This window comes from Onychostoma macrolepis, chromosome 25, assembly GCF_012432095.1.
Source record: "Onychostoma macrolepis isolate SWU-2019 chromosome 25, ASM1243209v1, whole genome shotgun sequence".
In the NCBI taxonomy this organism is placed as follows: domain Eukaryota; kingdom Metazoa; phylum Chordata; class Actinopteri; order Cypriniformes; family Cyprinidae; genus Onychostoma; species Onychostoma macrolepis.
In genome coordinates this window covers 4,717,162-4,732,949 of record NC_081179.1, presented here as the reverse complement: position 1 = coordinate 4,732,949, position 15,788 = coordinate 4,717,162, and the positions used below count along the sequence as shown (strand labels likewise).

Here is a 15,788-nt window from a genome sequence, read left to right as displayed (position 1 = left end):
TGAAAAACATGTATATTCCAAGTTGAAATGTTACCGAATCCCAGGAATTACCCTCCTGTCATTGATCAGGAGGTCTGTTCCTATTTTTTATTTATTTATTTATTCATTTTAAGTAGGAGCACTAGTGCTCCTGAAAAGAAATGTAAGCATAGAGTCCTCAAGAATGTAATATTAAAAACTAACTGCAAACGTTTATCCAACGTAATATGTACAAATTCACACACAACTTATCTTTAATTTGGCCTGAATTGCAGGTGCTTGTCTAAACTTGAAAGTTTAGAGAAAATATTAAATACGTTGAAAAATGTTATTATAACCCCCCCCCCCCCTAATACATAATGGGCCTAATATTAAATAACAGTATATAGGCCTATACAGTATATACACACAGTATACACACACACACATGTATGTAATTATGAAATATATCATATATAATTGTACAGCACTGCTGAAACTATCTGCATGCAAACATATTTTTAGTCTGGAGATGTGGAGTCTTTGGGTTTGTTTCTGTGGATATTTTTAGATCTCAGTGAATGGACTATTGTGTTCGCTCTGTTCCTAAAAAAGTATGTTGTGAAATGACAACATAAAGCATATCCTTTAACCCACATTTGCACGGCACTGAACAGAAACTCGAGGAAAATATTTTCCTGGGTTCTTTTGAGAGGTCAGTGATTTGCTCTGAAGACCAATCTGGCATATGATTTAGCATAAAACATATTTTTAAAAGAATAAACACTTTGATAATTGATTTTATGCCTGCCTCACCTTTCACCTCTTTTTCACCAAGTCATTTTAATAAAAAAAAAAACACTTATATCTTCAGTGAGGCACACCCAGTTCATCATTTTCCCATCAAAATAAAATTCTTCAAATGTTTAGATGTCATCTCTTCCCTCGCCTTTGTCCTTCTCCTCAGGAGAAGGAAATTTATCCTGGATTCTCCACTTATTCCTAGTGGGATAAACCAATCCCACACTTCAGCAGGTGGTGGAGCAGAACATGTTGAGACATGCATAAAAACACAAAACCAGCAGAGGAAGACACTCATAAAATGATGCTTCATTTGATTCTTTCATCCACAACCAGACTACTAGATAAGATAAGTGACATTAGATAGAGATAGCCGATTAGATAAGTCTAAGTCTATTATATTATACTACATTAACATGTATTTTAAGTGTACTTCTTTGCTGTCACTGTGTCTTTAAGAAATCTCCTCCCGCCTTTTGCTCAAAGTTCCGCGGTGAGTGTCTGTCAACACGAAACATGTGCGTGAAACACGGAAGTAAACTTATTATATTTAACACATGTGAACGCATCAAATAAACATGACATTTTGCTTTTGTAAATGATAGTTTTATAGAATGCTCGAGACCGGATATCGTCTTAAACGTTACAGACACGTCACGTCCATCAAGAATTACGCGCCCAAACTCCAGCATTGTAAGTGTTTATCGCCGAGTTTAACGAGTTAAGTGATCATTCAGTCAGTTTGTTACTTGTCAACATGATATTCTGCATAAAGGTTCAGTGAAGTCTTTTGCCAGCACTCGTAAACGTTGTTACACACAGCTGTGATTTAGTTTCAGCCACAACAGAATGAATGAGTATGGTGCCTTTAAATTACAGTGATTTACCATGGTAAGTTAACTAGTTACCTCTACAATAGCGTAGATAATGCAGTTATTTTTACTAAATACAATAAGTTGGTATTACCCATCATCACTGTCATTAAGTGATAAAGTAAGTAAAGGCAGTAAAATGGCAGTAATATATAACGTTACTTGATACAACACACACACACACACACATACATGTGACCCTGGACGACAAAACCAGTCTTAAATGTCAATTTTTCGAAATTTAGATTCATACATCTCATGAAATCTGAATAAATAAGCTTTCCATTGATGTATGGTTTGTTAGGATAGGACAATATGTGGTCGAGATACAACTATTTGAAAATCTGGAATCTGAGGCTGCAAAAAATAAATATTGAGAAAATCACCTTTAAAGTTGTCCAAATGAAGTTCTTAGCAGTGCATATTACTAATCAAAAATTAAGTTTTGATACATTTACAGTAAGAAATTGACAAAATATCTTCATGGAACATGATCTTAATATCCTAATGATTTTTGACATAAAAGAAAAATGGATAATTTTGACCCATACAATGTATTTTTGGCTATTGCTACAAATATACTCCAGCGACTTAAGACTGGTTTTGTGGTCCAGGGTCACACATATATAATATATTGTTTATATTGTTAAATATGTTGTTTATATATGTATGTATACACTGAATTTAAATATGCAATAATATTATGTCATTTAATTATGCGCACACACTTATATACAGTGTGCATATGCATATGTAGATAACAATTAAACGGCAGAAATTTGTTTGCGTTATTTTATTAGAAATATTAGATGTGAGTAATATTAGAATTTTTTTTATATTATATATTTACATAAATATATTGAATTATATTTATTTCTATATATTTAGTTATTTTTATATATATTTAATTTTTATTTAATATTTATTTTAATAAAATTGTGTTTAATATTAATTAATAGATTTTTAAAAAGGTTGTTATGCATTGACAAAATGTATTTAATTATTATTTTTCGGTAGTGGTGATGCTCAGGTGCTGATCTTCACTGTGCAGTTCATTGTTATGTTTTTATTGATTGTGAGCTTTTCCAATTAACACCTTTCTTTCTCTCTGAATGATGTTTTGTCTCTCCAGTGCAGGGGCTTGTCTGAACATGGCCACTCAGTCTAGAGATGTGACCCCACCGTGGTGATGGAAAGATGAAGACGGAGGTGCCAGATTCATCGCTCCTTCATTTTTCTCACTATATGTTGTTTGTAGGAGGAGCTGAAGAAAAGAAAAAAAGGAATAGATGGAGAGAGAGGAGAACAAAGAGGCAGAGGAGAAAGTGTGGCTGGCCACATCTGATAGAGAAAGAAAAGAAGGATATATTGATGGTTTTTCAGCTGAAAGAGGAGCGATGATGGGTCTGGTTTTACCAGGTTTCTTTGGGAACTTACAGTTGGAGGAAAGTTCCCCATTAGGACTCTCTCTTTCCTCTGACCATACGGACACCTGGGCTCCGTCCATCCTGTCGTCCTCTTCCTCCTCTCTGCCCTGTCTCTCTCCTCCTCTTCCTCCGTCGGTGGGGCTGGATGGCGTGCTGGCAGAGGGCCGGCTGGTTCTGGACATTTATCGGGGCGGAGGAGAAGTTCTGCCTGTGTTCTGGGAGTGTGTTCAGGAGCGGATGAGAGGCCTGCAGTACCTCAGACTTGGATCAGAGGACGAGGGGGCGCTAGAGAGAGCGCTGAGTGTCCTGCCCCGACTCACACAACTGCGCTCTCTGACTATCAGAGGTACTCAAACACACACTAACATTCACAAACATATACACATACATTGAGAGATAGAGATTATCTATTGATCTATCTATGATAATATTAATATGATAATAACGATAACTAATGAATAATAATATTAGTCTATCTAACCTTTTTCATGAGTTTATATTGTCTCTCTATTTTGTCTCTGTCTCAAGGACACCGTTTCCATGACCCTCAGGGTGACCCCCTCCCCGGCCTGCTCTCCTCTCTCCCTGACTCCGTCTCCTCTCTGTCTCTCCTCGTTCACCTTGATCTCTCCTTCAACCATCTCTCCTCTTTTCCTCCCTGTCTCCTGTCTCTCTCTCATCTCTCGGATCTGCTGCTGTGTCATAATCGGCTGACGGGTGTGCCGGAGGATCTGGGAGCGCTGGCGTCCCTGCGGCGGGTGAGTCTGCTGGGGAACAGGCTGGTGGATCTGCCCCGAGGTGTGGGCCTCCTCTGCAGGCTGGAGGAGCTGGACGTGTCCTTCAACCAGCTGCAGAGACTTCCAGATGAACTCGGCCAACTACAGGACTTACAAAAACTAGAGCTGTCAAATAACAGGCTCAGATCGCTGCCGGAGACTCTGGGTGAGGAACACAAACACACTCACACAGAAACATGTTGGGTTTTCATGTTTCATGGGGACTTGCGATCGATATAATATTTTTTTATCTGGTAAAACTGTATTTTCTGTCTCCTAACCTTAATCCTAACCCTCAAAGAAAACTTTCTGCATTTTTAAATAAAAAAAAAAAACATAATTTAGTATGATTTATAAGCTTTTTTTCCTTTTCCCTCATTACCAAATAAATGTTCCCACAAGTTAAAAAAATTCAGGTTTTAAAATATAGGTTTTAACTGGACCTGAGGACGTTAAGACATATGATAGACTTTATTTGTTTTATATAAAGCAAATTATAAATAATACAGACTAACCATTTGTTTACCTAGTTGTTATATTCCTTGTTAAGATCTAAGCCTATTTTCATGGCAAGAATTGTAAAAATAAATAATAATAAAAAAATAGATAAATTAATGAACATATTTGTTAATCATTTTAACAGTATAAAGAGTAAATTAATTAATAAACATTTTTTATAATAATATTTAATAATTATTTTTATATATATATTCATAAACAAGGTAGATAAAGGATAAACAAACATGATAAAAATATTTTATATACAAAAAAATTAATTCAAGATTTTTAGGTAATTAGAATAAAACAAAATATTTATTTTATGTACAGTATGAATTGTTTTTCCAAATGAGGATGTTCCTAGATGTCTGCAAATGGAGGTTTTGGCAGATTTAGTTCATTTCTGGAGACAATTTTATCCTCAGACTACAGCTAAAAACATTTTTACATTTGTAGTGTAAATGTCAGTGTGTCCTGATGAGTCCCAAACAACACCAAATGACCGTGTGCTGCCTTACATGATACTATCTTGTTGTCAGAAATTGTTTTATACTATGCCATCTACTGTGTCTAAATGAGATTTCAGCTTTTTAGAGGAAAATCTAGTATTTGTGACATGGAAGTTAAACTGATGGCTCGTTCTCTCTGTCAGGGTCTCTCCGCTCTCTGAGGCAGCTAGTAATCCAGAGTAATGATCTGAGGAGTGTTCCTGAATGTTTGCACTCCCTCCCGCTGCTCAACAGACTGGACTTGAGGAACAACCCGCTGGATCGACCGCCGACGCCCCCACTGATCGCCCGCGTGACTCCAGGTCACTGTCAGCTCTCACTGATGCTGCTTTAGTCTAGCTTGTGTTACATTATTATAATGAAATGTTTATCAAACAAATATGACCTTTGACAAGCATATGACTATTATGTCAGACTAGAAAGATAAGCATATGACTGTTATGCTTTTATTACATAATGTATTCTAGATGGGATTTTTTTGCATCGGTGGATGATAAAACCTGAACAAACTAAGCCTGTTTGATCCCATTGACACTGTTTGTGTTTTATAGTTCTGGAAGAATCTGAGATCCCAGAGCTGCACCTCGGATTTCATCAACACAGGTGAACTGAGCTTACCTTCATTTATCATTCAAAAGTTTGGGGCAGTTTTAATGTTTTTGAAAGACGTCTCTTATGGTCACCAAGGCTGCATTTATTTGCTCAGAAATACAGTAAAAACAACACTAATATTGTGAAATATTATTACAATATAAAACAACTGTTTTCTATTGTAGTATATTGTAAAATGTAATTTATTTCTGCGATACAAAGGCGAATTTTCAGCATCATTACTCTAGGCTTCAGTGTCACATGATCCTTCAGAAATCATTGCTGCTCAAGAAACATATGCTTCATATTTTTCTGGAAACCATGATAATTTTCTTCAGGATTCTTTGATGAAATCTTTGTTACTTTATAAACGTCTTTAATGTCACTTTTGATCAATTTAATGTGTCCTTGCTGAATAAAAGTATTAATTACTTTAAAAATGTTACATACTACATAGTATGCAGTTTTAAAAAAAAAAAGTATTTTAAAAATAGTATGCAGTACACGTTCTATAATGCTAGTTCCAAACTCTTCTCTGTTTATCAGTTTTCAAGTAACACCTGCTGGCTGTCACGTGTTCCTTCCTGGAGGGGCGGAACTCTTGTTTCCACGGAGATGCGTAAATGCAGTCACACAACTCCAGTGGGCGGAGAGGAGACCAGACAGAAAGTGGGTGTGGCTAGAGGAGCATGACATTCTGTTGAGTCGACGGCTGGAGCTCCGCCCACACGGAGCCACATTTGAGAAGGTTATCATTTTTGTTTATCAAGCTGTTTTAATGACGTCTTTCCGCGATTGAAACAGTGATTGAGCAATTGCATGAGGCATGATTTGTTCATTCATGTTTATTTCGCGTTAAAAGGCATTTATACAGTGATCTGTCTCACCACATCAAAGAGCGCCAAAACAGTATTATTGTCTGAATAATTATAATCGATACATAAATGAATAATAATAAAAATGATAATGTTTAGAGTGAAAAAAGCTTAAAGTAAAATAAAGCTCAATTTTTATAATGTATAAATAATACAGTTGGTAACTATAATAAAATACACTATTATTTTAATAATATATGAACAATTATAAATAAAAATATAGGGTTTTTTAATTTATAATTATTAATTAATATAATTAAGTTAATAACTATAAATGAATAAAATACAATTGTTAATGATTGATTAATACATAATTAAACAATAATTACTGTATTTTTTTGTAATAATTATAATAATATTTTTCCCTGTGTCACTCTTTTAGCCGGTAGTGGTGTGTATTCCATATCACAAAGCACGGAAAGGTGATGTTGCGGTTCGCAGGTTTGATGGTCGGTCTTGGACGACACTACCCACCCTGACCAGAAGGGGAAGTGAGAAACACAGCTGCAGGCCAGGGGGACACTCAGCGCGGGTGAGCCAATCAGATCCCTCTCTGCCCAAAACCTGTAAGCCGTCCTGAGAGCATTAATGCACACATATATATTATCAACTGTGTGTTTGCAGTTGGCCTGCTGCAGTGTGTCGCAGTTCTCATGGTTTGTGGCCATCTCACGTCCTTTCCTGGACAGTTGCTCTGTGTCTCCAGTCGGGGCGCTGCTGGTGTCTCAATTTGACCCGGGGATTAAACTTACTTTCCCTCCAGAGTGTACAACAGAGACACGTATGGTCACAATGCAGGTCTGTACATGAATATTAGTACTACGCCGTTTGTGTCATTAATATATAGATTCTATTGTGCTTTTTTAATGTTTTGATAGTGATACAATATGATAATTACTTTAATGTTATGGCCAAAAAACATTTCCAATAAAAATAATAAAAACAGCATTCTACCTAAAGCTCTAATTTATTTAGTAAAATTAATGTGATGTTGAAATATACAGTAGAATGTATGAATAACTAATATTTTTAAAACCTATATTGTCATAAAGTTATTTTTTTTTAGTATCATTGATATACCATTATAGTTTTTGTTAATATAGTTTTTGTAAATTTTTAGATTAAGTTTTTTAATATTTTATTTTATTTCAATATATAATATAATATTAATATATATATATATATATATATATATATATATATGTTTTTTTTTTGGTGCTGTCAAACAATCGCATCAAAATAAAAGTTTTTGTTTACATAATATATATGTGTGTACTGTGTATATTTGTTATGTATAAATAAATACACACACATACAGTATGTATTTTGAAAATATTTACATGTTTATATATTTATATTCTTATATTTAATATTATATATAAATACATTTAACATAAACAACATATTTTTCTTAAATACATCATATACATCATGTGCTTGTACTTATATACATAATAAATACACACAGTATTCACATATATTATGTAAACAAAAACTTTTATTTTGGATGCAATTAATCACGATTAATCGTTTGACAGCACTATTTTCTTTTATTTCAAGTAATACATTTTTTATGGTTTTAGTTTTAGTTAACTATAATAACCTTGGTTTGAAGTGGAAAAATTACCCCTACTTCTAATAATGAACTTCTGATCAGACAGGCTAATAACTGAAGTAATTTTATTTTTTTAAAAAACACTAAATATTAGCCGATACTGTTACAATCACAAATAGTTCAACTTTCTGTGTTTAGGTGTTCTGTTCTATTTCTATTCTAATTCAGTTTTTTACCTTAGGTCCTGCAGGTGGCGCTGTCTGAGGTGCAGGACCTGACCGGAGACCCTCATGCCAGTGCCAGCCCACTGTTGTGCCTCTCTCAAACTCCCAGCATGCACTTCCTTCAGCCAATCAGAGTGCAGATTCCTCTTCCACCTGGAGTGACTGGTATTGCATCACATTCACTCTTCACTTCTTTCCAGGAAACGGTTTAATTGTTAAACCGAGCAGATCGTAAGCTTATTAGAGTCTCGTTCATGCCTGAGAGATTTAAGTTCACAGACATTAATGGTGTTTAAAACAAATGAGGAATGTGTACAATGAAGTCTTCACCTTCAACACTGTTGTTTTAGCATTTAAAACCCAAGAAACGTCTTTTTGTCAGATGTTGAACTTTGTTATTTTTATGTAATGCAGGAATTCCCAAACTTTTTTGTCAGCTAAAATTTTTGTTTAAATTACCCCAAGATTTTAAGTTAATTTTCAATAATTTAAAATCAATCTTTTTTGGTGAGAGTTTTATTTTGACTTTGTAGCAGGACTAAAGTGGACTCAAACCTCTTTTTAATCATAATAGTGTTTCAGTTCACATTATATTCGCATTAGGGTTTTAAAAGCCCAATCAAACATTATTATTATTATTATTATGTTTAATTCTAATTATAAAAATGAATATTTGATCATAATTGTAATAATTTTAATTGTACACTGCAAAGTTACGATACTTTTATAATATACTTCATTTTTAGCTTTTATTTTGGCAAAATATTTTTTGCATATTGCACAGTATATAATTTTTACTGCCATTTTTAAAATAAATATTTAAAGAAAATAGTAAAATATTTAAAATAATTTGAATTATGTAATGTAGAAATCACTACATCATATGCTTAATTTAGCAGACGGTGTCCAATTAAAAAAATGCAGTTGATATTGATTGTCATAATTTATTGTCTAAGGGCCTGGTCAGCATCAGCACTGGAAAGAATCTCAGATACTCATCAGCAACTCATCAGCGGCGATGCATGCTGCATTAGTGCTGTCATATCTGACTATAACACGTCATATGGCCTAAAACACGCTCTCTTACGTTTATTATTTTAACATTTTGGGAGGAGTCAAATTTACATGGTTTCAACAACCAGATGCATTAACACATGTCCAGTTTCGTCTGGAGTGCGGCCCAGACCACCTCCTGAAGTGGTTTGAACGAACAGATTTAAATCAGTCTGGAAAGCATTTCGGAGGGATTAAACCTGATCTTTTCACGATCAGATGGCTAAACAGGCCCTAAAAATAAAAGGTCAAGTCATGGGATACAGTGTCATTTGGTGGTAAAGTGCACAGTTTTCAAAACTAGAATGATTTGTATGTAATGTGCTATGCTATTTGCTGCCTCTATAATGTAACAAACAAAACAGTGTGTATTGCAGATGCATGTTTTAGGTTTGTGTGTGTGTGTTTAGGACACATGGTGGACATGTCCCGTTTGCACCTAATGCACGGTGACCCCACGGCCCACACCTGGACGGACATCACCGCTCAGGTGTCGCTTTACGTCACGCACATCTACGCCGTTTTCTCCATCACACACTTCTCATGGTGAGCGTCTATAAACACACACATAAACATAAAGTGAACCCATACAGTCTGTCATATATTAGTGCTGTTAATCAATTTAAAAAAATTTACTAATTAATCACACATTTTATCTAAAATGAATTGTGATTAATCCCACCTAGCATTAAAGTTTTAAAATATACTTATATTACAATAATTTCACATTCTTCAAATTAAAGACAGTATATTTTTAATATCTGTTTAATGCCGTCTATTTTTATGACTGAAGGTGAGTATCACTGCTATTACTCTAAGAGCTGCCTCTGCTGAATGTGACTCGGATCTGACACGCATTGTATTTTCTCACAACTCTTTCACTGCGTCCTCCGGAGGTCACGTTTGCAGGCTGCATACGTCATCAAGGATGTCTTAGTTAAGAAAAGTAACCATAATAAAATGAACTGTTATTCCTTGAAAGGTGTAAAATATTGCCCCGATGACGCATGCAGTCTTCAAATGCGACCTCCGAAGGACACTGACTCCGAAATGAGATGCAGCTTTTTTATATATTATTGCGCTTTAATATGAAATTATATACAGCGTGCCCGTGTTCTACAAATAATGCTACGCATTTGTGTGTGCAAATATGTGACCCTGGCCCACAAAACCAGTCTTAAGTCGCTGGGGTATATTTGTAGCAATAGCCAAAAATACACTGTATGGGTAAAAATTATAGATTTTTCTTTTATGCTAAAAATCATTAGGATATAAAGTAAAGATCATGTTCCATGAAGATATTTTGTAAATTTCTTACCAAACATATATCAAAACTTCATTTTTGATTAGTAATATGCATTGCTAAGAACTTCATTTGGACAACTTTAAAGGCGATTTTCTCAATATTTAGATTTTTTTGCACCCTCAGATTCCAGATTTCCAAATAGTTGTATCTCGGCCAAATATTGTCCGATCATAACAAACCATACATCAATAGAAAGCTTATTTATTCAGCTTTCATGTGATGTATAAATCTTAATTTAGAAAAATTGACACTTAAGACTGGTTTTGTGGTCCAGGGTTACATATATGTGTGTGTGTGTGTTCAGGTACTGGTTGTGGTACACCACTCACAGGTGTGTTAGTGGGGTCGTCAGGAAGATGTATCACCGCTTGAAACAGTTCCGGGTTCGATTTCTGGCACTACAGAGAAAAAACGACCCAGAGCAAGTTCTGCTGCAGTGCCTGCCATCAGACAAGGTGAGAATATCAGATCATTATTTCGTTGCTATGTTGTTTTTAAGGTGCTCTGGGGGAAGTCAAAACTAAGTCAAAAGAGTTCAGCCTTAAGTCTCTGTGTTAACAAGGTGTTAAACTCTTACAGGAAGTCAACCTATGAACTTGTTCATAGTTATAGGCTATGTACATTGAAGTAGAATACATATTTTTTTCTTTAAAATGACATACTATACCTATGTCAGTCATGGTTCTCGTCTCCCTTTAGGCTGAAGGCAGGTTGGTGTCTCTGTTGGAGCAGTATGAAGGTCCTCAGCCGTCTGAGTTGTGCGTCCTGCTGGAGGGAGAGCAGTTTTTTGCCGGTTTTGAGAGAGGCATTGACATCAACGCAGGTGGACACACACACACACACACACACACACACATAAAACAGAAAACACTACAGCCTACATATTAAAATCATAATAATAGCTCAAGTTTATTTAGTGGATTGTAATTGGAATGTGTTTCCTCAGACCGTCCGGACTGTAAAGATGGCAGACTCTCATTCACCTTTTACTCTCACCTGAAGAACATTAAAGAGGTGCATGTGTGCCCGACCCACCCACAGCAGGGCACAGTGAGAGGACAGGTGAGAGGACAGGTGAGACAGGACTTGGACTCATTCAGGGGTCATAGTTGTTGAATCAGCCCAGTATTTCAAGTCAAATGTAATGTAATAAGATGTGTGTCCTTCTAGGTGTCATTTTACCGTGGTGAAGTGCCCAATGATCTTCCAGAGGAAGTGGCGAGTAAAAGAAAAGGTCATGACAGCCAGTGGATGGCGACGCTTCCTCTCCGGATTCCTGTGAGTGATCTAGAACATCTACTGTACAACATTATGACTGTCCCAAAGCACACAATGCTATATTGTGTTTTATTAGATATCTCTCTTAAGCCTTGTGGTTGGTGCGTCGACATATAGCACAACTGCGCTCACAGCGACCCAAGTTCGATTCCTGCCTTGAGGTCCTTTGCCGATCCCGCTCCCCTCTCTCCAACCAATACTTTCCTGTCATCTCTCCACTGTCCTCTCATAATAAAGGCATAAAAAGCCCATAAATATAACTTAAAAATAAAATAAAAATAATTAAATATTATATACATTTATACATAATATTATACATTTTTTATTTTATTTTATATATATATATATATATATGCGCTGTAGCCTGTATCATTTCATATCAAAGAGCGAAATAAACTACGTGCATGCAACGTTGTGGTCAGTTAAAACTGTGCATGCATGTAATACTGTATATTTTATATGAGTCACATTTAAAGAACATGTCTCTGAAATGGTTTTCAAATCTGTCCTGGAGCAGCCCAGCACTGTCTCCCTCATCTAACACAGCCGATTCAACTCGTCAGTTCATTAGTAGAGACTTTAAGACTTGAAATGGGTCAGAAAAGGTAAAGGGAGTTGAGAGAAAATATGATGCGTGTCAGATCCACATATATTCTGTTTCAGTATGTGTGTGTGTATGTATATATATACTAAAACTCATATACATGTGTGTATGTCTCAGTATTTTTTTATATTATAATATTATTCAATTACATTTTTATATATAACAGTATAATTCATATTATATTATTATAATATAAATGTATATTTTGAAATATTATGTAAGCATAAGAAAGTATATTTGTATTGTTATGTACTTAAATAGACTTTATTAAGCACTGTATGCAATTATAGAAAATATTTCCAATTAAAGTGCTTATTAGCAGCCTGCTAATGTATTAGAATCATCCTTGAGCGATTGTCAAGATTCTTGTACAAGTTGTGTGGGAAGTCTGCTATAAGTGACTAACTAATGTTTAAAATCTGGCACTTATTAGGTTCCCTTTTGGTTAGGATGCTGCCTTTGTGTTTTGAACATAGCTCATAAAAATGATTTCTAGTTTGAATCACATATTTAATTAATTTTGTGCAGAATTTCGGTCTATATGTTACCTCTGACAGATGAATGAGTATTGTTTTGTCATGTACACACAGAACGCAGACTGTGATGGGAGCATCTCCGGCGAGCTGAACCTGGGCGACCCGGAGAGCGGCTACCTGACACAGACCAACCTGCTGTCCATCTCCTTACGCATCAACCAAGAGTGGCAGAACATCGGCATCAACCTGGGCATCAGCTACGACCAGCTGGAACGCATCCAGAACCAACACAGGTGGGCATCAGATCAGTGCCAGCAGAGGGCGCTGTTAATCAGGACCAAACGTTCAGTCATTAATACAGGACTGATTTACTCCAGATTTTACAGCGCATGTGATCTCCAGATCCCCTTAACAATTTCTGTGGCATTCAATGATGCAATCATTTCAGATTTCAACAGGGCAGTAATAACAGATTAGACATAAATTGTACTATACGTTTTCCCACCAAAATAGGTTGTTGTTCACATTTACTGCAGCTTGTAATATTTGAATATTAATTAGATTCTGTGACTGGACAGTCCAGGAATTATTTTCATGCCAGAGCAGTATGAACTCATTAATATTCATGAGCTTTTAATATCTAGAAGTTCAGTTTTTCCATCACAGATGTGTTTGCGCTGGTGTAAAATCACTCATAATCATTAGAGAGAGAGAGAAGCAGTGTGAAAATGAGTGATGGAGGACAGCAGTGGTTTTATGAGGGTTTTGTGTTGATGGCTCAGCCATCTGGGACACTGCAGGAGACGGCACACACTCACGCATGCATGCACGCTCAGTTTGTCAAGCCCTCCACGTCCTGTTCTGTAGTCTGTTCGCCTTTTTGTCTTTAATGTCTCTCAATTCAAGTTAAATTTCAAATGACATAAACTTGAAATAAATTAAGAAAAAATAAATTCTGAAATGTTGCAGTCATTAAATGAAAATACAAAGCAATGCCAGTCACAAAATAAGGCACAAAATGCATTTATTTCAAGGCTTATGTCATGACATTTCTTACCATTTTTAATTTCAAGGCATATTTAATTTTATGTCAGTTTTCATTATAAATGAATATTTATGCCTTATTTATTTACATGCTTTATTAACTTAATAATAATAATTTCCATTTTCTTTTCATTTTAGTTAAAAGTTTTAATAATTGTGTTGTGTGTTTTTGTCGTTAATTATTTTTTAAATATGTATATATAATTTATAGTATTTTAATTTCATCTTAGTTTTAATTATTTTAATACATCAAAATGAGAAATGTTTTCTTAAAACATTAAAAATGAGAAACTATCTGAAATAAAATAAGATTTTTAATACATTATTTTATTTCTGTTATCATTTATTTATTTTAAGTAACAAAAATCTTTTTAGGTTTTTAATGATTTTTCGGATCACATCAATAAAATTTAGGAGTTAAAGGTGTTACAAAATCAATGCAAAAATGTGTTATTTAGACTCGTGTTTAATTTTAGTTTTACTTATTTATTGCAACATTTCATTATATATTTAATTATTTATTCATTACTTTTGTTATATAATCATTATTGATCATATCATTTTAATCATATTATCTTATATAATTTTGTTCATTATATCTCTATACTTTAATTGACAAAATTCAGACAGATCAGATAATTTTATTAACAGTAGTAGCAGTAGTACTTATAGTAATAAAAATGAAATCTCTTTGTGTTTGTTTTGTCAGGGACTTTGGGGCCCAGGTATTGGCGATGCTCTTTCATTGGGCGAGAGGGCAGCAGGGGGCGGGGCCTGGGGCGGTGCAGCGGCTGATGAAAGCGTTGGTGGACAGTGGTAGGCGGGACTTGGCGGAGGAAGTAGAGGACATAGTGACTCTGGGGAAGAGGAAGTATGAAGAATCACTAAAGAGAGTCGGACTGGAGACAGCAGCCAGCTCTGCAGACCCTCAGGCCAGCTGACACACACTCACATTGTGCTGCCAACATCATGACATATAAACTCCCACCAGCAGCACTGCAGACCAACACAGACATACAGGACAGTCCCTGGGTCTCGGAGCAGCCGTCTGTCTGAATGATGTCTTCATTAGATGTCTGTCTCTCTCTCCAGCTCACAGTGTCCAGCAGATATAATTTATTTGTAGTGAGACACAATGCTGCACATTTACACTGTGCCAAATGAGCCATCCGTATTTGTTACATGTTCTTTGTGTTTTAACCAAGAAACAATCAAAAATATTTTTTAAGTATGTGGGTGAATCCCATGCAGCCTCTCAAAAAAGGTCATATTTCACCCTAAAATCAAATAAAAATGTGATTAATTTAACATTAACTTATATTCGATAAATAGTTATAAATTTTGCATAAAGAAAATGAAGCTAATTTGGGACAAGCACATTTTATACCCCTTTCTCATTACTGAAATGCTTCCAGATGTTACTCTTTTTAAAAAAAAATTAATTAAAGACTGTGTGTGTGTGTGTGTACATATATATAAAATTATAAGAAATACATAGGTACATATACACACATATTTAATTATTAAATGTAAATATATGACAAATTATTGTATAGGGCTTATATAGCAACAATACTGTTGTACTTTTTAATTAAAATAATAATTTAAAGGCAGTATATCAAATCCCACCATAATGTAATAAAAATAAAACCAATTCACATTAAAATATTAAAATTTGTTCAAAAATGAAAATGATAAATCATAGGAAGTGTGTATATGTATTTTATAATTATACATTTTTGTGGTTATGAGAATGCTGTTTCGCTCTATGTAAATGAGAATTTGTGGGTAAAAAGTGCTTATTTATCACGAAATTAATGCAAATAGGACAATGCAGAAATCCCAAGGGACACAAAAAATAGGCTTAATATCGAAATTAGTAGTGCAATATGACCAGGACATGTTCTGGACATTATGAACATCTGCACAATCTAAACTACA

At 34.9% G+C, this 15,788-nt stretch overlaps 1 protein-coding gene across 5 annotated transcripts; it reads left to right on the top strand.

Moving 5' to 3' along the window:
• Positions 1 to 1,052: 1,052 nt before the first annotated feature.
• On the top strand, positions 1,053 to 15,725 carry pidd1 (p53-induced death domain protein 1). 5 transcript variants are annotated; one of them, XM_058767005.1, is made up of 17 exons: positions 1,053 to 1,252; positions 1,365 to 1,452; positions 2,764 to 3,404; positions 3,587 to 4,000; positions 4,985 to 5,143; positions 5,393 to 5,444; positions 5,979 to 6,180; positions 6,690 to 6,839; positions 6,932 to 7,105; positions 8,104 to 8,251; positions 9,550 to 9,685; positions 10,750 to 10,900; positions 11,145 to 11,268; positions 11,392 to 11,519; positions 11,616 to 11,723; positions 12,918 to 13,096; positions 14,557 to 15,724. In XM_058767005.1, exons 3-17 carry the CDS (start codon positions 2,921 to 2,923, stop codon positions 14,786 to 14,788), a joined length of 2,841 nt encoding a protein of 946 aa, XP_058622988.1. In that variant the 5' UTR covers positions 1,053 to 1,252; positions 1,365 to 1,452; positions 2,764 to 2,920; the 3' UTR covers positions 14,789 to 15,724. The 5 variants fall into 5 exon arrangements, with proteins under 5 accessions (XP_058622988.1, XP_058622991.1, XP_058622989.1 ...); XM_058767006.1 differs by lacking the exon at positions 1,053 to 1,252 and adding an exon at positions 1,259 to 1,277; XM_058767008.1 differs by lacking the exon at positions 1,365 to 1,452.
• The last annotated feature ends 63 nt before the right edge of the window (positions 15,726 to 15,788 follow it).